Source organism: Lentinus tigrinus (assembly GCF_003813185.1).
Source record: "Lentinus tigrinus ALCF2SS1-7 unplaced genomic scaffold L226scaffold_13, whole genome shotgun sequence".
In the NCBI taxonomy this organism is placed as follows: Eukaryota; Fungi; Basidiomycota; class Agaricomycetes; order Polyporales; family Polyporaceae; genus Lentinus; species Lentinus tigrinus.
The window spans coordinates 107,431-132,471 of record NW_027137922.1 but is presented as its reverse complement, the minus strand read 5'-3'; the positions used below and the strand labels follow the sequence as shown (position 1 = coordinate 132,471).

The window sequence follows — 25,041 nt, the reverse complement described above, 5'->3', positions numbered from 1 at the left end:
ACAACGGTCGTCCCATTCGACCATTCGACTGGCTGTACCCGAAAACTCATTCCATACGCACTTCTTGTTGTTGTACAAATGACTCCTCGTGTGCCCTCCTGGACTGGGACCCCGTACCACCCATGCACGAAAACAATAGAACAGTTGACGCGCTGCCCTGGTCAATGCAAACGCTCTTTTGTCCGGGACAGCTCGGCTCGTCCACATTGCGAGCTATCAGTAAGACAGGAGGACTCTGCGCATCACGTCTAACATTGTGCTACATAGTCGCGTGCCCGACGCGTCCGGGTATCCCCCGAACCTTAGTACACTACATCGTACACACCGGCCCCGTCCGCCTCGGAGACCTAGAGAACGCATCGGCGTCAGCACTCGGGGAAAGGTTTGCAAACTTCAGTGCGTCATGCACAATCCTGGACCGGTATCTGTGCCACGCCCGTCGACAGCAGGCATACGATGACCGGAGCGCAGACCGACGCGGACTTCGGATACGTGCGAGGTAGGTCTAGATCTGTCTGGGAACCAGGCATACATCGCGTTAGAGGTACTTCTTCGCACTCGCCCGCACCCGAGCGTCGAAGACCGGGCTTCGTATGGGTGTATGGGCCGTATGGAACGGGTTGAGCATTGTCTACGGTCAGTTGTCAGTCAAGCCTCCGGACACCCCTACGAGGAGGCGGTACTACTCACCTTCACATACAATTCCCAAACATCATTGAAGAACGCCTTGATCCCGTCGTCGTTACGCGACTCGTGCAACAACACGAACTTCATGTCTACGGGAACAGCCTGTTGTTGATCACCTGCGCCGCTAGATCATATGGGACGAGCGCGTACTTCCGGGTGTTACGAAGGCAGATACAGTCCACTCGTTGAACTTGTCCACGGATTTCAAATACCTGCAGATCAATGGTGTGCGTTAGCTGACCCGTAGCGTCGCCGTCTGTCGTTCGAGCCATGAACGCGAGTCCTACAAATGCCAAATGTCATCGACGAGGACCTAGTCCGGACATGAGAAGTCCAGCTCGTACAAGCACACGGTCATGACGTATTCAGGAAGATACGGCTTGTGATACACTGCAGGTACCTGCAGTCAGAGCGAGAGAGACGAACATTACGCTGTCCTTGCGCATCACTTCCTCTATTGCATCCAGACTTGCGTTCGCAATCATCTGTATAACGTGCCGCCTATCTTGACCACCACCTATCCTCGCAGCGCCGCCCTGTGCTTGCTGTGCTTGACTTGCACTTGTTGCTCCAGAGAGAGCATTGAAAGTCCCGGCGAAGGCAGAAGACGACCAGTTCGAGAGATTGGGGAGATTCGAGGCTAATGGTGACGAGGTCGCCTGTGACGGCTTCGACGAGTAATGCGTTAAGCTGTACAGAGGGGTATCTGATGGAGACAACAGGAACAGATGGTGGGACATTGCTTTAGTGAAGAAGAAGGAAGGAAAGCGGATAGTATTGGTACGCGATGGACGACCCGCGTCGCGTCGGTGGATTCCCACACCCACCAAATCGGGACTGGCATCTGGCCGAGAGTCGACGCGGCCCGCGGGATCTGAGATTTCCTGAACCTCAGCGACTTGCTGCCACAGCAGACAACCTCTTCGCGGCTCACTACCAAGTAGTCACCAACCGCTTACGACGACTATGGTTGCGAAGCGGTCTTTACTTTCTCTCTCTCTACGTCTTGCGTCCCCCAAGCCGTTTCCCACATCTTCGTTACATGGGGCTTGGCTCGGGCCTCGGTTTTGCGCATCCACACCGCGACACACGACGCTCGGCCTAAGGACTTTCCATAAGTCCACAGGACCCATCCGGGCAGCCTCCTCGCCATCCATTCAGGAATCTATCTGGCAATTCGTTATAAACAGGGTGTCACGAGCGACACACAGGAGTGGTATCAACAGGGACTCCGGTGGAGGCTACGGGTACGGCGGCGGCGGTGGATCGCGAGGACCATGGCAGCGTTTCCGTCAGCGCATAGACGCAATTCCGAACAATGTCATCTTCTGGGGAATTATGGGGCTTAATGGGCTTGTGTTCGTGTCGTGGAATCTCGCGTGGATCAAATACGTGAGTACACAATTTATTTGCGTCGTACTGGCCAACTCACGCTATAGGAGGGCCCTCGCAGCAAAGCACAGGCGATCCGTCTTCATACCTATGGATGAGGAAACATTTCATTGCTACCGCGAGCAGTCTGTCACTCGACCGTTGGTATGTAATCTTCTTGCTTGTTCGTGCCAGAGGGCTCAGACATACCACAGCTACACGCTCCTCACGTCCTGCTTCTCGCACGAGGACTCAATGCACCTGCTCTTCAATGGATTCACATTTTACTTCATGGCACCTCATGTGCTCGGGATCTTAGGAAATGTGAGCTTCCTTGGGCTCTACCTCGGAGGTGCGCATTCAATCGCAACGATTCGGGCCCAGTTCGCTGGTCTGACCAGCGTGACCTATTAGGTGGCATCGTATCAAGCTTGGTAGGTATCGCATGGCGCAACTACACCCAGAAGCAGGGACAAGCACAGAGGTCCGGCGCACACGGTGCGAGCGGCGCCATCTACTCAGTCATCTCGTTCTTCGCATGCATGGCGCCGAACGCGACATTCCTGCTATTCGGTATAATCCCAATGCCAGCGTGGGCTATGGTGACGGGCATATTCCTTTACGACGGCTACAGCGCCGTGAATCATCAGGTGAGTTGCTCTCACGCGTGCCTCTGCATCCTTAAACTGATTTGGACGACTATAGCGTGCGGGGACCGACACAGCTGGCCACATCGGAGGGCTGCTTGCTGGAATCGGATATTTTTTGGCAAAACGATTCAGGATTTTCTGAAGAAGGCCATACGGGGCTATGTAATATTGTTCCGGCCTCATCATCTTCTGCATCTGCTAGCACTTCGTGCACTCAAGCCTAGTCTATGCATGTCACACCGCTCATACACCTCAAAATATCATGCTTGTAAACTAGTTGCACAATAATTTAATGCTATCCAAACGGACTCCTGCAATCATAGAGTTCCCTCGGTAGAAAGCGGATCCTTCGGACCAATTTCGTGGATGATGTAGTAGCTGAAGAAAAGGACCTTGAAGCACAGGGCAACCGCAGCATGCAAGGCAGCGAGAAGGATGATGATGAGCCGCACCGGCTTGGCGTCAGCCTGGGAAGAGTATCAGCGATTAGTTGCGGGTGGGTGGGAACATGGACACATACCGTGGCGAGGATAGGGTACACGTTGGCAACGAGGAACCAACCCGAGGCCAAGAACGCAAGGCCGACAAGGACCCAGCGAACAATTGGGACGGGGATCACGCACAAAAGCTGCACGGATGTCAAGCTGAATTTCGAGATGTATTGCATAGATGAATACTTGACGTACTGCAACGGGTATCCACACGAACTGCCCATAACCCCACACCGCGACAGCCTCGACAACGCTCCATTCACCCACTCCCAGATAGCGCAATGCGAGCCATAAGAGGACAGGCACGCCGATCCCGTACGAGTAGACGAGCCCTACAGCTGTGGATAGCAAGCCGAAGTCGTACTCAAGGATCGCGGCGGACGCGTCGGTCGGGTTCGAGAGCCAAGAAGCGATTGATGATGCGAGCGAAGAGCAGACGAAGAGCGCGAAGATGAGGGTGGTGAGAGTCCAGAAAGGTCCGTAAAGGTCTGCGCTAGGCGTTAGGTGCGCGGAGAGGTAGTTCGGCGAGCGGGGAAGCAGTGTTGTGTAACATCTTCGAAGGACCTGAGGCGATGGGTTCGCAAAGCGATGTAAGCCTTGGAGAGATGCGACCAGGGAGAAGAGAGTGGCCGGGAAGATGCGGCACATGCGCAACTCACCATCTTGGTGTCTACGTCGAAGTAGGGCTGGTAGTACTCCAGCTGCCAGAAGCTAGAGTTCTTTAGCCCATCTGAGGTGTAGCCTGGCGCAAATCAATAGGCGTCAGGTTGGCCTCGAGAACGATCCGGGGTAGCGGCAGTAGTGGTGCGCACCTCGAGATGCACTACTACTTTGGTTCGCTGCACGCGCGTCCGTGTCCAAGAACGCTGCGAAGCCAACAGTATCTCAGCTATCATATCCTCGCTTCGGTCTTGTTCTTCGCATACATTGAAACTGGAGCCGCTCCGGGCCTTCCTCCATTCGCTGCAACCGGTATGATAACATGAGTTGAGGGAGACACCATAGACTCATGGGACGCCTTACCTCATCCGCCTCTATCTGCACGTATGCCATGACCTTGTTCAAGTACGAGTAGAGATGGGTAAGAGTGTGTTCCGAGCAGAAGTGGTACTAGGTGTTGACCGAAGGTCAGTACTTCAGTAGCCGCGAGCGTCATCGCCCACGTGGCTTCATGTGCCATCCTCTTATGGACACCGCCTCCGAATCTGGCGAGTATTCGAACGATTGACGAACGACGCTCGCATCGATCCTCGACAAGTACAAGGTCACTTTACCTGAACAACCGAGCGTGTAGCACCTCAACCTGCAAGGACTTGAGCAGCTCGACAACATGTTATTGAGCACACTGCCGCTCAAACCTTGCCAGCTCTGAGTCCGGGAAACTGCCACTTAGCTTCAAATACAGGTGGTATTGTGTTCCTCGCAAGGTGTCCGGGCGCGGTATCGAACACCATCCGTAACACATACATATATGCAACGCCTAGAAACTCATCGGACCAAACCACGAGCACTCTCGCTACACTCTCCGTAGCCATGACTTGGGCATGCACAACTGCATCCTCCGCCCTATGTCACAGGCTGCTCTCATTTGCACCTCTGACCGACAATGGCCTTGCCGTGCTCCTGATGTTGACAACCAAATGAGGATCATTTTGCGACCAACCACACAACATCGAAGACGCACCTGCCATTCCTCCCTGCTGATCCACAGCTGGTGGAATGTTCCTAGACTCGCGAGGATGCTTCCTCCGAGCCAACCACCATATCGTCGCTCGGTCGGGTTCCCTGGAGCATGGATTTTCACCTGCCCATCCATCAGCATACATTGCAGCCGGACACCGGGAGTAAATTCTCACGTGAGGGAATTGCCTGGACATCTCTGTGGCGAGACGATCTGCGAAGCCAGCGAACAGGCTCCCACCACCGGTAAGGACTACGTTCCCAAGTAGAACTTGGCGCAGGTCGAGGTCAGTTTGGCCGATTGCGCTCATGATGAGTGCTGGTATCGTCTTGGGCAAGTTGGGGTTCGACGCCTTTGCAGTAAGTCGAGGGTGTCAGTGCGGGAGTCGAGACGGGCAACAGGCGGACGTACTTGTAATTGCGTAGAATGCGTGAAGTATTGCTCGCCGACAGCGAATCGCTCCAGGCCGGTGAAGAAGTTGTTGTACCCAGTGGGGAACTCGTAATGACGCGGTCCCTGTTGCTGTGCAAACACCTCGTTCCACCCTTGCACAAGGCACCCCCCAACACTCTGGATCCATTCATCAACTTCGTGAGCCTCGGCCCATGCGCGCCAGCTGTCGGTTGTTCCCGCAATTCGATCCTCGCGCAGGGTGTATTTTGGTAGGACGCCAACATCGACGGGCTGAATTGGACAGCGTGATGAAGTGTATACTGAGTATACACAGCCATTTATATCTTATCAGAAGCAAACATACCGTTTTATTGGCGATGAGTTGATGTGGAATGAGCTGGATGCCCGGGCGAGTTGAGGTGGGGCTCGTGAGTAGATGTTTCGCGTGCGCGTGCACAAGTTGTGGTAGAGCACAGTGTTGCAAGCCTAGCATTATCATGAGCTGAAGCGAGGGGTGCAAACCAGAGCGGACTACGGACCTTTCCTCAAGACGAAACCATCGACGACGGGCGTGACACTGGCTGTTGACTGGCCGATATCGATGACAAGTGCTGAACCTTTCCCTGCGGCGAAGCTACCACACAGAACGTTGAATGTAAGGCACGCGGGAGAGGATGGGGGAGCATACGGACGCGTTTAGCACACCGGTGTTCGCGATATAGAATGCGGGCACCTGGAACTCTTCGAACATGATCTCCGCCATACGTTCCCTGTTAGCTGGTGTGTTCCATGCCGCTTCTGTCACAAGTACTGGGTGTTCCGCAGGATTGCAGCGCATAACTTCGGCAAGAGCGTGGTTGATGAGTGGCGGAACAGCATCGAAGTTCTGGACTAGCATAGTCCCCTCATTCGTCAAACAGCCTGCACGCAAGATGGTACAAGGTACGCACTGAGTCCGTCATGCATGGGGTTCCCAACCTGCATCCCGCTCCGCCATAGAGAAGGACCGTTCTGCCCGATATATAGCTTGGCCTTGGCTTTAGGTGCTTGCGGCTGCTCACCCTCCGGAGTACTCTCGTCTCCCATAGGCACATCTCCATTCGAGGCTGCTTGCTCCTCAGTATAGCCAAATGAGGTCGAGACGATGGCCTTCGGAGTGTCATCTCCCGCATACCCCGCGCGGAGGGAGGACGAGCCGAAGTCAAGCACGAGCGCGGCGACCTCGTCTGGTTTATGCGTTAGACTCCTTTCTGTTCAGCCAATCGCGCAACAAGCTCACCTCCTCCGTAGTTTGGTTTGACAGACGTGGACTGCATGGATACGGACGCGTCGAGGAAATAGCAAGTGCTGAGCGGAGGAGTTGAACGCGCCGACCCAAAGATACCCCCCGATCAGATCTCGCGCACTTGCTCACGTCCACGTGCTCGCACTGCAAGAAATTTCGTAGGCGCCCGCACTTCATCTCAGAGGGTTTGTGCCTTGTCGAGCCAGACTAATCCTCAGCTTCCATCTGTCTTGGCTAGCCTCCTCTCAAACTAAGATGGCCGCAACGAACACGAAGAGGCACTCGAAAAAGCGGAAAGCGGTGCCAGAAGAGGAGGCTCCGGCGCCTCCACCTACCGCATTCCCTCAAGACGTCGGACTGGAGATGGGCAGTGAGGACGAGGGCGAGGAGGAAGAAGACGCGTCGGACGACGGCCAGGTCGACGAGTTCCCGGAGATTGACACCAGAAGCGACACTGAGGATGAAGACTATGTGGAGGACGGCGAGGACGAGTCGGAGGAGTCGGAAGACGAAGAAGAGGAGGATGAAGAGGACAGTTCCGAAGAGGGCTCGGACGAGGACATGCACATATTCCCCAAGGCGAAGACGGTTATATCCGACATCACTGGGCAACCCAAACGCGTCTACCCTGAGATTGAGCCGGACTACGATTCGGATTCATCGACAGAAGACGTACGGAAGCTCGCTTTGCCCATCGATGTTGTTCTCGGGATCTAGTTGACATATGACATTGCTTGACAGACACCCAACCGCGTCGGGGACGTCCCAATGCATTGGTACGACGATCTACCACATGTAGGCTACGATATTAACGGCAAGAAGGTCCTCCGCCCTGCCCGGGGAGACGAACTCGACAACTTCCTGAAGACAGTGGAGGACCCAGAGGCCTGGTGCGTCGCTCTTCTGTCTATGATGACAACAAATACTCAGTATGCTCCAGGACATCCGCCTTTGACAAGAATTTGCAGATGGATAAGCCACTGTCACCGGAGGAGCTGGACATCATTCGCCGTTTGCAGCAGGGCGAGAACCCGGACGCGAACTACGATCCTTACGAGCCCACGGTGGAGTGGTTCACTGGAAAGGGTAAGGAGGAAATCATGCCTCTCTCTGCAGCTCCAGAGCCCAAGCGGAGATGGGTCCCAAGTAAGTGGGAAAAGCAGAAGGTATGTACTCTTCCCTCACGGCATGCACATGAGCGGGACGCTAATCCCCTTACGCCCACAGGTCATGAAGATTGTCCGCGCCATCCGCCAAGGCCGTATCCTCCCCAACAAGCCGAAGACTGCCTCTACCCAGCCCCAGTATTATGCCATTTGGAACGACGAGCCCTCCAACGCCCCCGCCCCCCTTCCTGCTCCCAAACCACGCCTTCCCGGAAATGCCGAGTCGTACAACCCGCCCGAAGAGTACGTCCCTACGCAGGAGGAGCGCGAGAAGTGGGAGACGACCGACCCGGAGGACCGCGAGCGCGACTTCCTACCGCAGAAGTACTCCGCACTGCGCTTGGTGCCCGCATACGACCAGTTCATCAAGGAGCGCTTCAGCCGGCAGCTCGACTTGTACCTTGCACCGCGCGTGCAGCGCGTTAAGCTGCAGATCGACCCGGAGAGCCTGATTCCGAAGCTCCCCAGCCCGAGCAGCCTGAAGCCGTTCCCGGTGTACAGGAGCTTGCAGGTTCCGCACGAGGGCCGGCGCGTGCGAGCAGTAAGCGTCAGCCCGGATGGCGGCTGGGTCATCACTGGGGATGAGGGAGGGGTGGTGAGGCTATGGGAGGTTATAGTTGGGAAGGAGGTCAAACGATGGACGTTCAAAAGCAAGGTCGGCGCCGTTGAATGGTGTCCAAGGATGGACGTCAGCTTCTTTGCTGTTGCAATGTATGTCTTGCATTCCCTCGACTTAGCATCGCTTACCAACGTATATTGACACTTGTCACACAGAGAGGACCACATACACTTCCTCATCCCGCCAAACCTTCCCGCTCCTATCCTAACCGCGACACAGCACGTGCTCTCACCCGCCAACCTCCCGCCTGCCCCCGCGGTCCCTTCACCAGTCAAGTGGGTGTCCGTACCCGCTGCACAGTCCTCTTCCGACGCGCCCGTCCTCACGCTCAACCTCCCCTCATCGCCGGAGCCCCCGAAGCAACTCGTCTGGCATCGCAAGGGCGACTACCTCGCTTCAGTGTGTACGTGGAAATGCTTCGTGTGACTGGCATCTTGAATCCGTCTGACGTCCGATCTCTGTGCCTTCTTCTAGCGGAGGGCCAAGCCGGTGTATGGATGCACCAGGTGTCGCGTCGACACTCCCAGGCACCGTTCAAGAAAATCAAGGGGGCCGTCCAGCTCGTCCTCTTCCACCCTTCAAAACCGTACTTCTTCGTCGCGGTACGTCACATTGCCCTCTTCCTTCTCTTCTCCATGATCCGTGATCTTCATCTTTACTACATTCAAATGACTTGTGACTGAATACTGATGAGCCCTATCAACAGACCCAGCGATATGTGCGGATGTACAACCTCGCCGAGCAGAAGCTCCTCAAGACCCTGACACCGGGTATTCGCTGGATATCCTCGATGGACGTTCACCCCTCGGGAGATCATCTCATTGTCGGCGGGTACGACCGCAAGTTGTGCTGGTTCGACCTCGAGCTGAGCGACAAGCCGTACAAAATCCTCCGGTGCGTGTTCCGTTCTAATTGTGTTCCCTTGCCAACGGCAATGCCGCCGTGCTTCCCGTGCCCGAACACGCCTCCGCTCGAGCGGGGTTCTTCCATTCCATTGCATTAAGCCGGATGGCCGGGCCTCTATGATCCTCTACCATCTTCCATAGAAAGCCCTGCAAATTTCCTCCGAAAATCGGCAGTGCGCCGCCCCTTGAGCCTTTCGCCTGCTCCTCCGCTTCCCTCCCTTCCGCCGTTCTCCCGTGTTTTGTCGTTCCTCCCGCTATGTCATTTTACGTTCTTCTCAAGCCGCCGCCGTCACGCGTAAAGCTCCGGGATCCGATGGACTGAACTGACATGACTCGTTCGTATACCCACAGGTACCACTCGCGCGCGCTGCGGTCAGTGCACTTCCACCCGACATACCCGCTCTTCGCGAGCTCGTCGGACGACGGGTCGATCCAGGTGTTCCACGCGCGTGTGTACAACGACCTGATGACGAACCCGCTCATCGTCCCGCTCAAGATCCTCCGTGGGCACGAGGTCAAAGACGGTCTCGGTGTCTTTGCGGTGCGGTGGGTGCCGCGCCAGCCGTGGCTGGTCAGCACAGGGGCGGACGGACAGGCGTCGGTCTGGTGTAGCTAGTGTCTTGTCATGTCGCGCTGTACGGTTGTATACGTACTCGTTTCGGGTACTGTTGTTGCGTCTACGGGACAGCTGGCTTCAGGCCTCAGGCCCAGCGAGGCCCATCCTAGCCTCGCCGGCCCAGCTGGTTGCAGGTCCTTCCATTCTCGCCGTTGACGTCAGGCGCGGCGCGCGGTTGGTCGGTGACTCACGTAGATATTGTAGTCAAACCTTAACGCGACGGGGTGCGGCGAGACATACGCTGCGATCATCGTGGTTGCTTCTGACGGAAGCCCTATATTGCGGCCAGTTAGGCCTGCCGCTGTCACTGTCGACGTGCTGGCGCTTTTGAGAGGTCGTCGTTCCGAGGACCTTCTGCAGTACTCGACGAGCCGTCGCGGAGTAATCATGGCGGGGCACTGTGGTTTATGCAGAATCCAGATCGTGGCTTCCTGAGCCTGAGTTCTCGCGGTAGTCCGTTCACCTAGTGGCGTTCTGGTGTTCGGGAGAGGGGGGCGTCAGTTACGTGAGTCGTCAGGGTATGATGCCAGCGCAAAAATGGTGAAACAGATTGGCCGACCGCGCGTGCGGCTGCGATTGGTACATAGCCGCCGCTAGGAAAGGGTCCACAGCGCCTGGAACACGAGGTATCAATGCTGCGGCCACTGTCGAAAAGAATTGGGAGGCATTGGGGTCGTTGCACCTGAGCTAAAGGCGGGGAAAGGGAGGCGGGCGGGGCAGAGCGAACGAGGACGGCTGAGGAGTTCTACTACGCCTTCCGGGTATGGCAGGTGGTAGTAGATCTGGAGATAGAGTGTAGGCCGGATCGGGGGCGCTCTGAGCGATCGTGTAGCCGCCGATCACGGAGGCTTGAGCTGTGTCCGTGTCCAGCGCGTCGAGCCATGCCCCCGCATCGTCCCCAGCGACGACACCGCGAGCTCACCAGGCGGGGGACAACGCAGGCAGCGGGCGCACGAGCAGCGAGCAAGTACAAGGACGCGCTGCGGGCGGGGCATCGCCATGGCAGGAGACTAGTGGACAAAGAAGGGCCGGAGTGCGAGTGTGAGAACAAGGGGCAGCCCGAATCCATCCTCGCGCGCAAGAAGCGAACCCTGCCATGTTCCCCGTCCGGCCCCAGTCCACACGTGCCCCGCGTCGCGTCCGACCACCTTTCATAAAACAATCCCCATCTCGCTCCCTGCCCTGTCCCTCTTTTCGCCCTCCCATCCTCCTCCCACCGTCTCGCCATGGTCAACTGGTCTTCGCCCGCGGAGCTCGCCAAAGAGGGCGGTAAGTTCCCGTCCACTCTGACGCGTCCTGCGCTCATTCCACGTCCCAATCGCAGTGGCCTACGGAAATCTCATCTTCGCCTGCTTCGGTCTCTATGTCTGGGAGGTCTTCCAGACTTCGGACTTCGAGCTTTCCATTCTCCAGCGGCGGAGGAAGCTGCGATGGCAATGGGTGCGTTATCTTTCGTGTCTCCTTGGCCTGTGACTGACTATCGTCCGAGCAGAGTGAGTGTTGTCTCTAATAATCATTCCCCTATCAAACACTGAGTGCGCTTCCTCAAGTCTTCTTCTTCCTGTGTCGCTACAGTCTGATCTTTTCCATCGCGGCTTTGTGAGCATTTCATTCGACTGTCTTGGCAGCCAACAGAGTTAACCCTCCGCAGGATGGCTTCCTTCACGGTCAAGTCGCCGGTAAGTCTATCCTCGATCGCGATCACACACACACACACCCTAACCCTGGTATAGATCAATTGTCAAGCTCTCTACACCTTCGTCTGCGTACGTTGGACCCGACCGTTCCGCCCATTTTCCTGTCTGACATTGTTTGGGTTCCAGATCGCAGGAAACTTGTCCATCCTGTGCTCGTCGACGACCCTGATGCTTCGGACGTAAGCCCACATTTCATTAAACTACCCCGATGCCCCGTATGAACGCTGATCCGGTCTTTGATGTCCGTCCCCTCGCTTAGGATCGCGGTGTGGGAACGCAAGCTGCACATTGTCATCCCGCTCGTCGGCTTGTGCCTAGCCCATTGGGCCCTCCTATGGCGCGGCATGTTTATTATCACCGCCGACTACGCCCCGACGACGTTGTCGTGTGTCGTGACGACGACGAACCACGTCTTCCTTAGCGTGACGTTCTGGGCGAGTACGTGTCCGATCCCTCGGTTTTTGTGGTCCCGGCTGTTTTCCTACCCCTTCGCGAGTGTGGGCTTGTCGCTGAGATGGTTGTTGCTTTGGTTTTCAGCGATGGGGTTCAACTTGATTATTTTGGTGATTCACGTCATCGGGCTGTTGCGGAGGGACCACTCTGCGAGCATCTGGGAGATGCTCTTCAAGGATGGCGTCATTTACTACTTGGGCGCGTTCTCGTGCAACGCGCTTCCAGCCGTGAGTGGTTCTTCGATCGAACCGCGCGCATACATTAATTGCATGACCTCCTTCCTCCTTATAGATCCTGAACGTCGTTAATCTGAACGGTAAGTGCCCTCTTCATACAGGGCATTCTTCGATCCTGACGCGTCCTGCATCTAGCGATCATGAACCTGTAAGATAGCTTCGTGACTTCTATTCGGGCATGCATATATTGACCTTCGTCTTCTCGGCGAATCTCAGGATTGCTACAGTAAGTCCACCGATTCATACGATGCTAGTCGACATCTGACTGTTTTTCCCAGGTTCCTGCTGCCGTTCTTTCGTGCGTAACCACAGCTTCATCGACCTGCTTAACATGACTTAACCACATCACCGCCCATACAGCGCCGTCGCCGCTGGTCGAACTGTGATCTCTCTTCCAGACCCGGAAGATGACGATGACGTCTACGTACACAGCGCGACGCAGATCACGGCTCCGCGCCTCCCCGCGTCCGCCGCACTCCGGTTCTCCAAGAACACACGCTACCCTCCTCGTCCTGAGGTGCACGTCACGACGGACCAGATCGTCATGGAGGACTTCGAGTGCGTGCCTTGCATTTCAACCGCGCCACCAATCGGTGGTTAACCCAGAGCCGTGACTGACGACCCTGACATGACAGCGCAAGCCCGTCGTCCGTGACTGACAAGACGCCGTCGCTCTTGCATGAGGACAAGACGTTCAATGCCGTTTGAGCGGGGAGGGGTACCCGGGCCTTTTTCGGGCCCCTGATCTCTTGCTTCCTTGCTGCTGTTGATATGCCCCTGAAAATGCTTGCTGACGATCTTGCCCGCGCCGCGCGATGCCCCTGCGATGACCCGCGACTGCGCGCCCTGCCACCTGCCCGGCCTATCCTACTCTGGCGCGTCCGCGTTGGTAATGGCTTCCTGGTCTGCTCCGCGTCCATCGTCCGCCGTGCGGCGGCGTATTCGTGTGGTTGCGAAGACCCCTTCATCTCTCCTCTCATCTCATCTCAGTCAATCTGATGACCCTGAGCCATCGTGTACGTGTATCGCAAGCAGTAATCGTCCTCGTCGTCCATGTGCAGTACATAGATACTATAACGTCCCCCCCACCCAGTTATCGAGTTGTTCTTGTTAGTAGTATTTCGTTCTCGAGTTGACGCGCCTCTCGTACTCCGTAATATAGCCGTAGCATCTCTCCGAGCCGTCTCGTCACCCCATCTCCCTGATTACCTTGCCCTTTACCCCCTCTACCATACCGCTCTCGCAGACGTTGACCCGTTGCAGACACGTTCGTTTAGATACCTCCCCCGTTAGTACCCTCCTCGCAATCCATGCAGCTGCCGTCCTTGAACCTACATCTTCGTGCCAAACTTGGGAGCACCAAACGTGGGAGCACCAAACGATTAGCGGAAGGGCAGGCATGCGGAAATCCGAGCAAAAAATGCGATAGCGAACCGGGAGCCACAAACGCATACAACAAATGGTGAACAATATCGATAACCCTCCTGTCCGTCCTTCTCCCTCACCGCCTCCTGTGCGACCGGCCGGATTTCCGCTTCGCGGCGACCAGGCCCTGCCTGTTCATGCCTCTCGACTTTGGCCGAGCGGTCAGGCCCTTGGATAACCGCCACTGCTCGCGGCGGGAGTTGCGGGGGCCGTGCGTCGATATCCGCTTGTCTGCGGGTGAGGAGCCTGCGCCCGAGTCGAGGTCCATTGCGTCTGTGGGTAGGATGACGGTGTTGTCGAATGGGTTGAGTGCGAGTATTGATATTAGATGGAGGATCATGGTATGCGAGCAAGTACGACAGGAACACGTGATCGTAGAGTGGCGTAGGGGGCAGATAGGAGTAGGAGAGGATGGTTGACAAAACAAATGGAGCGTGTGAGGAGATGGTTAACATCGCGACGGAAGAAACATATACGGACCTGCGCTGTCTGCCTGCTCTCCAGAGGGCCCTTGGCCATCTGTTAGGAAGAGAAGAAGCGTCAACCATCGTTGCCAGAACCAGAGGGGCCCAGGAAGAGATGGTCGAGCCCGCACATGCCCGTGCTCCGTCCCTGCGTCCCCTTCCACCCTCGAGCGACCTGCGCGCTGCCTCCGAGCGCACGGAATGCACGGAGCTCGCTCATGCGCTCTGCAGTGATGTCGTGCGGGTCGACCAGTCCAAGCGCCGAGAGCCAGAACGGCTCGCTGGCCCTCGTATCCAAGTCCGAGTCCAAGTCCGAGTCTGACTCGGTAGAAGTGGGTGCGGAGGTGGAAGAAGACCAACCTGCGCCAGGCTCGTCATGCAACTCGCCCTCGCCCTCGCGCTCAACGGGCATCTCGTCCTCGTTCTTCTCCTGCTGCACCGCCGTGGTGGCGGTAAGTGCGCGGAGCTTCATGTTGAGGCGTTGGAGGCGTGCGGCCTCGGTCGCTGCGTATACGCCCTCTTCACGCTTCTTTGCACGGAAGTGCCGCTTAACTTTCGAGCGGGTTGACTTGGCCATCGTGTGTGGTGTGTGGTGTGGTGTGTGGGATGAAGGCTACGATAGATGAGGGCGAGGATGTGGGGTATGAAGAGAGGGTGTGTAAAGGTGTGTGCTTTGCGGGGCAGGCGGCAGAGAAAATACTAGGTGGATCTGAGATCTGAGATACACGTGCCTAACATCGGGAGCCTGATCGCGCCGAGTGTTGAGCAGAGCAACAGCTGCAACTTGACTCCCATCGAGTCGTTGTATGCCACTATCTGACTCTGCTGCTCGTACTCAGCGCAAATCCGAGTTCGTTCCGTGTGTCCGAACTCGAAAACACGAACACATACCTCGCATACTCTATCTACTACGGCCCGATGTCCACAGATCCTGAGTCCGAGACCCTGCCTCCCCAAGACATGCCTTCCTTTGTGTCCACCCTCAAGTCCTCCAAACACATCATAGCCATCGCAGGAGCTGGGCTATCTGCAGCATCCGGTGTGTGGCCTTGTCTGTCTGTCATGACCTGACGGCATTATTGACGGTAGTGTGCAATGATAGGTATACCCACCTTCAGAGGCACTGGGGGACTCTGGCGGAAGTACGATGCCGTAGGACTCGCGACCCCAGAAGCATTCAAGGCCAACCCGTCCAGAGTCTGGCAGTTCTACCACTATCGTCGAGAGAAGTACGCTATACATGCTTGGAACAGATTCCTGCAAACCTCTAAGATGCGAACAGGGCATTGGCAGCGCAACCAAACCAGGGCCATCTCGCACTAGCCATGTTCTCCATCCCGTCTCTGCGAGAGAAGATAGTCCCGGGCGCGTCATTCACGCTCGTGACGCAAAACGTCGATGGTCTCAGCCGCAGAGCGCTCGACCAGATTGCAGAAATGCACCCCGAACTAGAGGAGGAGATCCGCTCGCCAGTTGTGCAAGACTCCATGCTCGAGATGCACGGCCGGCTCTTCGACGTCGTGTGCACCTCTTCTACATGTGGTCACAAAGAGCACAACCTGGACTCGCCCATATGCCCCGCATTAGCCGGCACGGAGAACGTCTTTGCACAAGACGCGCCAGAACCGGACATTGATGTTGCAGACCTGCCGAAGTGCAAGAAGTGCGGATCCTTGGCGCGTCCAGGAGTCGTCTGGTTCGGAGAGATGCCATGGTATCTGACAGAGATTGGTGAACATGTGAAGAAAGCTGATCTTTGCATCGTCGTTGGCACCTCATCCACTGTGAGTTTACAATATTTCGACCCGCACTTTTGACTCAACCGGCGTTACAGGTGTACCCAGCGGCTGGGTTCGCATCCAAAGTGAGAGCTCATGGCGGTAAAGTCGCTGTATTCATCTGGACCGTAGTGCAGGCGACCAAAGAGCAGACTTCCTATTCCTCGGACCGTCAGAGTCCACGCTGCCCAAAGCGCTCGGGCTGCAGGACAACAGGGGTTGATGTGACGCGTCATGTAGCAGCTAGCACGGGCATGATTATAATGAGTCTACGCTATGATCTGTGGAATGACCATGAACGGGTTGTCAACGACCGAGCTCTGACTGGTAGTGACTTGCACGACTCACCCTGAAGTCTATCCAGACTCACTCCTTCCCTGTTCCTCCTCCTGCTCAATGTCTGCCTTGACCGCCTTGTACCCATCTAGCAGCGCATCGTAATGCGGAAGACCATTCCCATCCGCCACGCCATACAGCGTGCTCATGATCGCTGCCTCCCTCGGGCCGCGCTGGAAGCACCAGTCTCGGTTTTTGACGTCCGCGTCCGCGCTCTGGCTGATCGGGCGCACTTCGTTCGGCGGCGCGAACTTGGGCGATTGGCGGTGGTACATGACCTCCGTCTCCAGCGCGGCAAACGGCGTCTCCGGATTTAGCTGCGACGTTTTCTCGACATGCGCATATATGAACGCTTGGTCAATGGCCTCGGAGAGATTCTCCTTCGTGATGAACTTCTCCGACTGGTGGTAGAGCTCTACGAGGATGCGCATTTTGTCGGCGGGAAGCTCGGATTTGGGCCGGACGTCGAGCTTGGAGGATGGTGACGAGGATGAGGACGATGACGCGGAAGCGGAAGCTGAGAAGGAGGAGTTGTAGCGTCTACATGATGCTATCCGTCGGAAGGACGTCCGTAGTGCTTGTGTCGTAGCACTCGACATGGCGGGCGGAGGCAAGAAATATCGATCACGTGGCAACAACCTGCGACAGATGACAGGCGCCCAGAAGTACTTAGCTTAACCGCCACCCCGGTGACTCCCTGAAACTCCAGAACTACTTGCGCCTGGCACCACACGTCAAGCTTGTTCGTTTCATGGCCATCACATCGTAAGAGACAGGCAGGAACACGCAGCGCAAAGTGCCTCAGAAGATAGCATGTTCAATGTGAGATGGTTGAGTAGAAGTACATGGTCATGAAACAATCCTCCAGGTAGATACGGACGGGATTCGAAGCGATGCAACAAGCGCAGCAACCTACTTACAGGTGTGCCTTAACGTTATATTTTTCAGCAAGTGCCCTCTCCTTCTTCTTGATCTCAGCAGTGCGCTTCGTGAGAGCCACAGCCCGCTTAAGCTCCCGCTGACCAATTTGTTGGATGTGAACCGCGTCGGGACCCTAGAGCGGTCGTGCATGTCAGGAGCAGTTCAAGGATGTTATAATGAAATCGACATACGTCAGCAATACGCAGGGTCCGCTGACCGGCCCACATGGCGGCGAGGGGTGTGTCTTGGCTGACACCCTCTGCGCCGTATGATTGGATAACACGGTCGATGACACCGCACGCCATGGATGGCACAACGAACTGTATCCAATCGTGAGTACATGCGTGTGCTGTTCAGTTCAGAGGGGCGGACCTTGGCGATGCCGATCTCCTTGAGAGCACCCTTAGCCTGCGCCTTGTCAATCTGCGCACTTGTCAGCACGATGTTAAAGTACAACACATATTACCAACCTGCAGAGCAGCGCTGTAGACGAGCAACCTGGCGGATTCGATCTCGGCACGCGACTTGGCAATGTCGGCGACGACAGTACCGTGCTCGTAAAGGTACTTGCCGAAGGTCTTCTTCGCCGGGTCAGTGACGCGCTGGAGCATCAAGTCCAACGCATACTGAGCAGCACCAATGGAGCGCATGCAGTGGTGAGTACGGCCAGGGCTACCAAGCGATGTCAGAACATGCTTGGCTAAGTAAGGACGTTGCAGATGAGAACCCACCCAAGACGTCCTTGGATGATCTCGAAGCCTTTGCCCCAACCGTACACGAGGTTCTCAACGGGAACACGGACGTTCTCGTAGATGACCTCGCAGTGGCCCTCAGGAGCATCGTCGTATCCGAAGACACCCATGGGACGGACGACCTTGACACCAGGAGCGTTCGCTGGGACGATGACGATGCTCTGCTGGCGGTAAGTGTCCGAGTTCTCGGGGTCGCTCTTCCCGAGGACGAGGTGGAGGGCACAGCGGGGGTCACCCGCCCCGCTGATGTACCACTTGTGACCATTGATGACAATCTCATTGCCCTCCTGGCGGATGGACGTCCGGATGTTCGTAGCATCCGAAGACGCGACTGTGACGAGTGTCAATTTGAGTTTACTTACGGGACGCGACCGTAGGAAGGTAAAGGACTCACCGAAGCGCTCCGTCATGGAGAAAGCAGACCGAATCTCGCCGTTGAGGAGCGGCACGAGCCACTTCTTCTGCTGCTCGGGTGAAGCGTACCGCGCAAGCACCTCTACACGTAGCAAGCGTGTCCGTAAGCCATCGACCAGCGCGGCACGGCGGGATGCAAGTACGTACCCATGTTGCCAGTGTCAGGCGCCGAGCAGTTGACAGACTCGGACGCAATTTGTCCGCCCCGTCCAAGGAGTTCAGCCATGACGGCATACTGCGCAGAGCGTGAAGGTTGAATGGGACGGGTCAGATGAAGGCATCAAACGGGCAGACGTACCTCGAGGTTGGTGAGAGGAACACCCCACTGCGGGTAGTGCGTCTTGCTCAGGAAGAGATTCCAGAGCCCGAGCTTCTTGGCCTTGGCCTTGAGGTCCGCAACGACAGGGATGACGGTCTTCCAGCGGGCCTCCGGGTCCGCAGGGAGCTGCGCATGCGCGATCCGTGTCGCAGGCCACACCTCGTCCTACGATTCCATATACGTCATTTTGCGCATGAGATGCGCTCACGTAGTCCAATAACAGCGGCGACATACCTCCAGGAACTTGATGAGCTTCACAAGGGTCTCCTTCGCGAAAGGAGACAACTTGTCCTCGATCTACACGAACAACGTGGTGCATTCAGCCTTCCTCGCGCGTCGTTCGCATACAGTCAACGCACCAAAGCCCACGACGACGGAGAGGTGTACTCGACAACAGGATGGGTCGCCATAGCTCGTAACAGGAGAAGAAGCAAGTGTGGGGGAGCTGGCAGCCGTCCCCCGCACTTTAGTCTTGAATGCACGCCCCGGCTATACCGGCGACCCGGGAAGCGGCTGCCGCCCTTGCCGCCCCATGCCCAGAATGGTAACCACGATCGCGGCCGTGAACCTGGACACGGAGGCTTTGTTGTGCCGTGGTCAGCAGGCAGACGCGGTGGTGGCTGCGACCCCGCGTGCCCTGACTAAATGATCACGGTTGATAAACATGCAATATGCAGGACTTGGAGGGGACCTTGAGATTCAGAAGGAAAATACATTGGGGATACTTAGAAAAGGTACAGTAGTTAGTAATACGAAGCAAGCGTCCATTCGGCAGTGTGATACGTAGGAGCTATAGCATGTCGCGGGGTTACTACCGCTACAGTGTCGTCCGTCCGACATTCAACACGATCATGAGAACGAGAATCGAAACATGAAGCCATTATGAGGAGAAATCCGTATTGTACTCGTACAGCAGGCGGAGAGACAAATCGTACAAGTAAGTAGTATACAAGATGAACACTCGAGAGCAACGTCAATGTGCATGGTGGTGCATATGCGAGGGAACAACGTGAGCAGCGAAGATATGATACTGGCAATAGAGCATCGGACCAATCCAGATGGTCGGGTTGGGGAAGAGGAGAGGGAAACAGGAGCCTGGAGGTACCGCGCATATGCGGGTAATAAGTAGGGTTAAGGTCGTGAACCCGAGAGTCGTGAGCCGTGGCACGTGAAGGGGCATGAAGGATACTGTACAGGCCACGGTGTGCGCATGCGAGCATGACAGTGGAAGTGCAGATGTCACACGATGGAATGAATGATGGAAGCCGAAGGATGCCAAGAAAACGCTAGGTAGATGCTGAGATTGTACGGACCGCTTGTCACCCGAACGGAGTTGGAGACTTGGACATCGCCAGGATGAGAGCGCACTCGAAAGCAAGAGCATTGAGGAGGGGGTTCGTGGAGGAATCAATCATGGACGTTCACTGGCCGCCTGCCCACTGCTGCGCCGACCCATCTGTTGTGAAGTCGCCCCCGAGCGTGAACGCAATCTCGGGATCGACACCAAACGAGTCATACGAGTTCTGCCAATACTGCTCCTGGTCGTTCATATACGACGGAGCAGCACCAGGATTTCCAGGGGGCGCCGCAGGATTGTAGTTGCGGATGAAGTCGAGTCCATGGAAGGGCAGGCCCGGGGCAGCAAACCCAGCTGACGGCGGTGTCGTGCCCGTACCGCCCGTCGCTGGCGCAGGCGAAAAGCCCATCCCCCCGCCTCCAAACTCGCTCCCCTCGAACCCACTGATGTACGGGGACGTCGTGTCAAGGCCCGGCAGCGCCCCGGGGCCCGAGAAGCTCCTCGAGTGCCCATGGCCGAACGCCGACGCATTCAGTGGCGGGTTCTGGCTCTGCTGCTGCTGCTGTGATCCCGAGCCTGACGGGAAGAACTTGAGCTCGTTCGCGTCCACCGCAGGGCTCGCCCACCGGTCTGACGGGCTGCCCAAGCCGAACTCGTATTCATACCGCTGGCCCGGAATCTGCACCGTGGGAGAGCGCGGGAGGTTGAGCGGGGACATGAACGACGTGTTCGCCTGCATCATGTTGGGGCTCGCCTCGTTGGGGTCGATCGATGCCTGCGCCGGGCCTGGGGGCGAAGGGTGGCCGTTCGCAGACACGGGCGAGCTGTGCGCGCTCATGTTCCCCGAGAGCGTCGACCGCCCGGGGTACGAGCTAGGCAGCCCCATACCACCGTTCCCATACTGGTCTTGGAACAGGTCCTCGTCATGTGGCCGCTTTCGGGACGTCGACCGAGCACGCAGCGCTGCAGGCGGAGGACGCACGTCAGTATCACATGGTACCATTATAGGAAATAACGGCTGATCTCCCCGAAGGAAGACAGGAAGCCGCAGCGCGAGTGAGAGATCGTACTCACAGTCCGGACGGAAGTGCGATGGGGCGTGCGGGTTGCGAGGCGAGAGAGGCACATCACGCGACCTGTTTCGCCGAGGCTTGCCTCTGATGAGGCGTTCGGGAATAGGGCCGGATATTGACGCAGAGGTGACGTGCGAGCGGCCGTCAGGATGCATGGACGAAGTCGACGGAGACTGAGCCGAAGTGCCGGAGGGTCCATACGAAGAAGCCTCAGAAGTCGAACCCCGCGGCATCCCATTCGCGGCGGACCTGATCGCCTCGCTGGCTTTCGCCGTGAGGTCGTCGAGTAGCTCCTTGCACTTTCGGGCTCCGGGCCAGTGGCCCTCCCAGGACTCCAGCACTGCGAGACAGCTCCGCGCCTCGTCAAGCGCCGCCTGCGACGCTTGGGGTTCCGTCGTGTGCATCGCGTAAAGCAGGATAATCACCGCAGAGCTAAACAAGTTCTGGATGAAAAACGCGAGGTGATGGCTGGGAGGGACGACGTTCTTGATGGAGGGGGCCAGGCGGACACAGGCACGAGCGGTCGAGACTGCCTTGGCCGTGGATCTCGGAGCGAAGGGCAGCTCACCCTTGACCGGAATGAAGTTGCGGTGGAGGGTCGTCAGGATCGAGTAATAGTGGCTGCACAAGACTGCGGCCATGGACACCTGCTTCTCCGTTGTAGGGTTCGACTTGAAGACCGTGGGGAGGTCGTCGCACCATTTGTTCAGGGTGCGATCGAGCGCCTCTACGGTCCGGTTGAGCTCTGCACGCTTGTCCATCTCGAGGTTATCCCTAGTCTTGTCCAGGGCGTAGACCTCGCGCAGTACGCGGCCGGCGATCCTGTAGAGCGAAACGAGCTCGACGAACCCACGCATGAGCGAGATGTGTCCCTGCTGCATGGGGGCGCCTGCGAAATATTGCGGGAGTAGTTCATCGTCGAGCTCGACGGGGATCTCCACGTCGCAGTCTGCATCTTCGATCGCCAGGGGTCGGCCGAGGGCAAGGGCGAGCATCCGGTCGAGCGTGTAAACGCCCCACCAGATCTTGCGACGTGTCTCCTTCTCGACCGGGGAGATTGTGAGTCTTCTCGGAGAACGCTATTTACGGCAGCAGTTGAGCACGGGACATCAAGCATGGACGGCAGGCTACTCACGTGAAGACCGATGTCTTGTGCTGCCCGAACTGCCTGCCCCACAAGCAGCCACGCCTGCGGGAGACAGTTCACGGAGCATAGGAACGAGGACATCAGCAAGAAGCATTGGACATGCTCGACTTGCATGGAGGCACCACTGATGTAGTGCAAGATAAGGGCACTGGATCGTACATGTCAAAAAAGTCAGTCGCCGTGCATCCAAATGCCGCGAAGGGGCCGCGAGAACAGAAAGTACACACCGTTCATGGTAAACCATGCCCATACCGGACTCGTCCGGATGATTATCCGAGCTGGCTAAGCGGGGATCGTCCACAAAACGAGATGCCACGGCGAATACGGAACATACGAGCGCCACGAACGCCGTATTGGCCCGGATGAAATGGGTGTCGTCTTGGTGGTCCATAAGATATCGATACCGGCGTATGAAGTCCGGTTTGTCAAGAACGGGCATGAGGAAGTGGAAACGTGCAAAGTACGCGTCGACCTAACGCCCGTCCTGTCAGCACACATCCCATGCCAAACACGTATGGAGGGTACTGAAAACACGCACGAGTTTATCTGCAAGATCCCGCTCAGGATACTCGACTTCTTCCGCCCGGGGTAGCGCCCTGACCTTGCCAAAGAACACGCTGGCTGGGAAGTAGAGCTTATTCACGCTTGGGCCGGGCGCAAGCGGGTCCTCCTCCATGGGGGATACTCTGTGTAGCGGGGACGTCGTCGCCTCGCGAAGCCGCTGAATCAGCGTCATGGTGGATGACTTGCCTATCCAATGAAGGTGGCCGTGCTCGTCCAGTGCGAGCTGTCCGAAGGCGTCGGAGACGTCGTCCTCAATCTTAATGGCCGGGTCGTCTTGGTCAGACCCCTGGCCGCTCGTGCTGCGGCTGTCGGCGCCGTTCTGGAGGAGCTGGCCCTCCCGTATACGAGGGAGGAAGGACTGCACGGCCTCTGAGAGGGAGTGGGCTACGGCTGGGCCGGATGAAGAGGATGCCTGCTGATGGGCAGCGGAGGCGAGGGCGGTGAGGTCGAGGCCAGTAGATTGGCCTACCTGGTCGAGGATGGGTGCAAGCTGCTGGAAGAGGTTCTCCATATGGAGGAGACGGGCCTCGAGCTCCTGGACATAGCTGGGGGAGTGGTTGAGCACGCGAGGCGGGGGTGAGGGGGCGGGTGATAGAGATAACGAGTACTCACTGTCTGCTCAAGGCAGCTCTGTCCTTGGTTTGCAACCACGTACACTGGCTCTTGGATGCAGAGCACTGGGAGCATGTGGGCTCCACGCCATCGCACTTGATCTTCTTGCGTCTGGGGGAAGGAAGCGGGTAGGGCGATCAGATGTGGCCTGGGAACGGGGCGAAGGAGTGGAGGAAGAAGGGCCGGAACGGAGGGGGCGGGGAGGACATAGTGGGCAGCGACGATCATTGACGAACTCGAACTCACCTGCAGGATTCACATGCACGCCAGACACGCCTGCGCTGGAGCTGGACGGGCTTGAGGCCGATGTCGGGAGGCATGGATGCTTGGTCGTCGACCCGCTTCTTCTTTGGCGGGTGGGAGATGGTCATGGGCGGATTTGGGGGAGGGGCAGATGGCGGGTTGTCGGTGGAATCGGGCGTCGGATTTGGCTCTGTGGTCATGGTTGGAGAAGACAGAGAGCGTATATATGAAAGCGTCGAGCCAGTCGGTGGCACGGTACAAGAACCCGATCCCCTCCAGAGCCTCCTCAGATCTCCTCCAGATCGCCTACGCCCGACCCCGTGCCTGGCGTCTATGGGCACCAATGCTCGCTCGGGCTCTGGCCTCTGCGCGCACAAACAGGACTACTAAGCCTCTCCTAAGCCACTGCACCCGCAATGCATAAGCCCGTCCCATTGCGCCCCGACGTCGGCACCCCGCACAGCCCGCCAAAGCCACGTACGTCCCCCGGCGAATGCAAATGCCCACACCCGGCCCAAAGCCTGCGAAGCGGACGCATCGGAACGGACACACCGCCTGCCAGTCGTACACGCCCGCTGCGCCCAAGACGCCTCCGCTCCGAGTCCACATTGTTGCGGCAAAGACGTGTCCTCTGAAGCTTCCCCACACTTCTATTACCAGCCATACATCCCGGCGCAGTCCGCCGGGCAGCGTCGACTCGCGAGCCGTCCATTCTCTCGCGCGAGATCCCGCCCGGTCGCGGCCACAGCCTTCCAGTGCACGCCCGCCGCAGACAGTGCGTCATCCGCATACGCATACCCCCTCTGCGCAGAGCGAGAGGCGCCCTCCATAATTGACCGGTCTCAAGCGACGGGTCGTCCCGCACAGATCGGGTCGCTGCGCGTGTCCGATCGTGATGCCTCCCCGCTGGGAAGGTCACCAGTACTGAGTACGTCTTCGTCTTCGCAAGCACGCATGTATGCAGCACCTGCCTCCAACCACGAGCCTCTGCCTTTGTGCGGGGCACCCTTACCTCTCTCTTCCGTCCGCATGCATCCTTGTGAGCACCCCGACACCGGAGACGGGAAACCACCCTGTCCATTTCAAAAGAGAGCCCTTAAATGGTATGGCGACCATGCCGTGGCGCACGACACTGACAGCATCATGGAGACCTACCTCAAGGACATCAGCACACCTAATGCTTGGCTGCCCCCAACGCACCCGCAACCATGCGGACGCAGGTTCGGCTCCGGTCGTGCGAGCCCAAAAGAACGGCTCCCACGAAATACGGACGACACGATACGAGGATGGGCAGAGATGGCTTCCAGGGGTGGTCATCGATCCTGACGAGGAGTGAGCTAGCTCGAGAGCGCGAACGGCCGCAGGCTTCGGTTGCTCATCGTGGTTGGTCACCGGATGCATTTATCGGACTCTTGTTACAGAGCGAGTCGACGTGCAGGCGTCTGG

General features: G+C 57.4%; 13 protein-coding genes across 13 annotated transcripts; 4 read left to right on the top strand and 9 right to left on the bottom strand.

Annotated features, from left to right (window-relative positions):
* Positions 1 to 201: 201 nt before the first annotated feature.
* L226DRAFT_535271 (Sedlin) lies at positions 202 to 1,450 on the bottom strand. The gene is made up of 4 exons (XM_067680872.1): positions 1,114 to 1,450; positions 838 to 899; positions 691 to 776; positions 202 to 631 (listed from the first exon to the last, which is right to left on the bottom strand). Exons 1-4 carry the CDS (start codon positions 1,425 to 1,427, stop codon positions 539 to 541), a joined length of 555 nt encoding a protein of 184 aa, XP_067534964.1. The 5' UTR covers positions 1,428 to 1,450; the 3' UTR covers positions 202 to 538.
* A 134-nt stretch (positions 1,451 to 1,584) lies between these two features.
* Positions 1,585 to 3,023, top strand: L226DRAFT_613256 (uncharacterized protein). The gene is made up of 5 exons (XM_067686484.1): positions 1,585 to 2,079; positions 2,141 to 2,223; positions 2,274 to 2,410; positions 2,473 to 2,708; positions 2,764 to 3,023. The coding sequence occupies exons 1-5, from the start codon at positions 1,654 to 1,656 to the stop codon at positions 2,848 to 2,850; spliced, it is 969 nt and encodes a 322-aa protein (XP_067534963.1). The 5' UTR covers positions 1,585 to 1,653; the 3' UTR covers positions 2,851 to 3,023.
* Positions 2,855 to 4,310, bottom strand: L226DRAFT_535269 (Yip1-domain-containing protein). Its single transcript, XM_067680871.1, has 7 exons — positions 4,223 to 4,310; positions 4,126 to 4,162; positions 4,012 to 4,065; positions 3,859 to 3,941; positions 3,395 to 3,763; positions 3,229 to 3,336; positions 2,855 to 3,175 (listed from the first exon to the last, which is right to left on the bottom strand). The coding sequence occupies exons 1-7, from the start codon at positions 4,250 to 4,252 to the stop codon at positions 3,026 to 3,028; spliced, it is 831 nt and encodes a 276-aa protein (XP_067534962.1). The 5' UTR covers positions 4,253 to 4,310; the 3' UTR covers positions 2,855 to 3,025.
* Positions 4,311 to 4,570: 260 nt separating this feature from the next.
* L226DRAFT_508765 (actin-like protein Arp4p) lies at positions 4,571 to 6,631 on the bottom strand. The gene is made up of 9 exons (XM_067678188.1): positions 6,553 to 6,631; positions 6,224 to 6,499; positions 5,966 to 6,164; positions 5,813 to 5,907; positions 5,638 to 5,759; positions 5,292 to 5,564; positions 5,056 to 5,232; positions 4,884 to 5,003; positions 4,571 to 4,822 (listed from the first exon to the last, which is right to left on the bottom strand). Exons 1-9 carry the CDS (start codon positions 6,587 to 6,589, stop codon positions 4,784 to 4,786), a joined length of 1,338 nt encoding a protein of 445 aa, XP_067534961.1. The 5' UTR covers positions 6,590 to 6,631; the 3' UTR covers positions 4,571 to 4,783.
* Positions 6,632 to 6,921: 290 nt separating this feature from the next.
* Positions 6,922 to 9,864, top strand: L226DRAFT_463875 (BOP1NT-domain-containing protein; the record flags this gene model as incomplete). Its single annotated transcript, XM_067675820.1, has 8 exons — positions 6,922 to 7,230; positions 7,300 to 7,448; positions 7,499 to 7,724; positions 7,786 to 8,435; positions 8,499 to 8,746; positions 8,818 to 8,945; positions 9,050 to 9,237; positions 9,600 to 9,864. 8 exons carry the CDS (start codon positions 6,922 to 6,924, stop codon positions 9,862 to 9,864), a joined length of 2,163 nt encoding a protein of 720 aa, XP_067534960.1.
* A 1,226-nt stretch (positions 9,865 to 11,090) lies between these two features.
* Positions 11,091 to 12,958, top strand: L226DRAFT_571294 (uncharacterized protein; the record flags this gene model as incomplete). The annotated part of the gene is made up of 13 exons (XM_067684531.1): positions 11,091 to 11,133; positions 11,189 to 11,304; positions 11,493 to 11,543; positions 11,598 to 11,630; positions 11,688 to 11,740; positions 11,821 to 11,999; positions 12,099 to 12,241; positions 12,306 to 12,330; positions 12,386 to 12,398; positions 12,467 to 12,476; positions 12,529 to 12,548; positions 12,611 to 12,808; positions 12,886 to 12,958. 13 exons carry the CDS (start codon positions 11,091 to 11,093, stop codon positions 12,956 to 12,958), a joined length of 957 nt encoding a protein of 318 aa, XP_067534959.1.
* Positions 12,959 to 13,658: 700 nt separating this feature from the next.
* L226DRAFT_535264 (uncharacterized protein) lies at positions 13,659 to 14,858 on the bottom strand. Its single transcript, XM_067680870.1, has 3 exons — positions 14,500 to 14,858; positions 14,156 to 14,194; positions 13,659 to 13,948 (listed from the first exon to the last, which is right to left on the bottom strand). The coding sequence occupies exons 1-3, from the start codon at positions 14,714 to 14,716 to the stop codon at positions 13,752 to 13,754; spliced, it is 453 nt and encodes a 150-aa protein (XP_067534958.1). The 5' UTR covers positions 14,717 to 14,858; the 3' UTR covers positions 13,659 to 13,751.
* Positions 14,859 to 15,057: 199 nt separating this feature from the next.
* L226DRAFT_545885 (DHS-like NAD/FAD-binding domain-containing protein) lies at positions 15,058 to 16,140 on the top strand (the record flags this gene model as incomplete). The annotated part of the gene is made up of 5 exons (XM_067682378.1): positions 15,058 to 15,178; positions 15,242 to 15,368; positions 15,422 to 15,923; positions 15,974 to 16,019; positions 16,055 to 16,140. The coding sequence occupies 5 exons, from the start codon at positions 15,058 to 15,060 to the stop codon at positions 16,138 to 16,140; spliced, it is 882 nt and encodes a 293-aa protein (XP_067534957.1).
* Positions 16,008 to 16,859, bottom strand: L226DRAFT_613251 (uncharacterized protein). Its single transcript, XM_067686483.1, has 2 exons — positions 16,266 to 16,859; positions 16,008 to 16,198 (listed from the first exon to the last, which is right to left on the bottom strand). Exon 1 carries the CDS (start codon positions 16,850 to 16,852, stop codon positions 16,274 to 16,276), a length of 579 nt encoding a protein of 192 aa, XP_067534956.1. The 5' UTR covers positions 16,853 to 16,859; the 3' UTR covers positions 16,008 to 16,198; positions 16,266 to 16,273.
* Positions 16,860 to 17,028: 169 nt separating this feature from the next.
* Positions 17,029 to 19,114, bottom strand: L226DRAFT_553113 (acyl-CoA dehydrogenase NM domain-like protein). Its single transcript, XM_067682907.1, has 10 exons — positions 19,019 to 19,114; positions 18,894 to 18,956; positions 18,639 to 18,824; positions 18,488 to 18,575; positions 18,321 to 18,422; positions 17,906 to 18,257; positions 17,645 to 17,846; positions 17,547 to 17,597; positions 17,366 to 17,494; positions 17,029 to 17,307 (listed from the first exon to the last, which is right to left on the bottom strand). The coding sequence occupies exons 1-10, from the start codon at positions 19,067 to 19,069 to the stop codon at positions 17,170 to 17,172; spliced, it is 1,362 nt and encodes a 453-aa protein (XP_067534955.1). The 5' UTR covers positions 19,070 to 19,114; the 3' UTR covers positions 17,029 to 17,169.
* A 116-nt stretch (positions 19,115 to 19,230) lies between these two features.
* L226DRAFT_72643 (uncharacterized protein) lies at positions 19,231 to 19,979 on the bottom strand. The gene has a single exon (XM_067687195.1). The coding sequence runs from the start codon at positions 19,877 to 19,879 to the stop codon at positions 19,403 to 19,405; it is 477 nt and encodes a 158-aa protein (XP_067534954.1). The 5' UTR covers positions 19,880 to 19,979; the 3' UTR covers positions 19,231 to 19,402.
* On the bottom strand, positions 19,980 to 23,893 carry L226DRAFT_72642 (uncharacterized protein). The gene is made up of 7 exons (XM_067687194.1): positions 23,599 to 23,893; positions 23,353 to 23,463; positions 22,715 to 23,285; positions 22,404 to 22,648; positions 22,165 to 22,324; positions 21,031 to 22,108; positions 19,980 to 20,919 (listed from the first exon to the last, which is right to left on the bottom strand). Exons 1-7 carry the CDS (start codon positions 23,793 to 23,795, stop codon positions 20,081 to 20,083), a joined length of 3,201 nt encoding a protein of 1,066 aa, XP_067534953.1. The 5' UTR covers positions 23,796 to 23,893; the 3' UTR covers positions 19,980 to 20,080.
* L226DRAFT_72641 (uncharacterized protein) lies at positions 23,894 to 24,833 on the bottom strand. The gene has a single exon (XM_067687193.1). It carries the CDS (start codon positions 24,674 to 24,676, stop codon positions 23,993 to 23,995), a length of 684 nt encoding a protein of 227 aa, XP_067534952.1. The 5' UTR covers positions 24,677 to 24,833; the 3' UTR covers positions 23,894 to 23,992.
* Between the last annotated feature and the right edge of the window lie 208 nt (positions 24,834 to 25,041).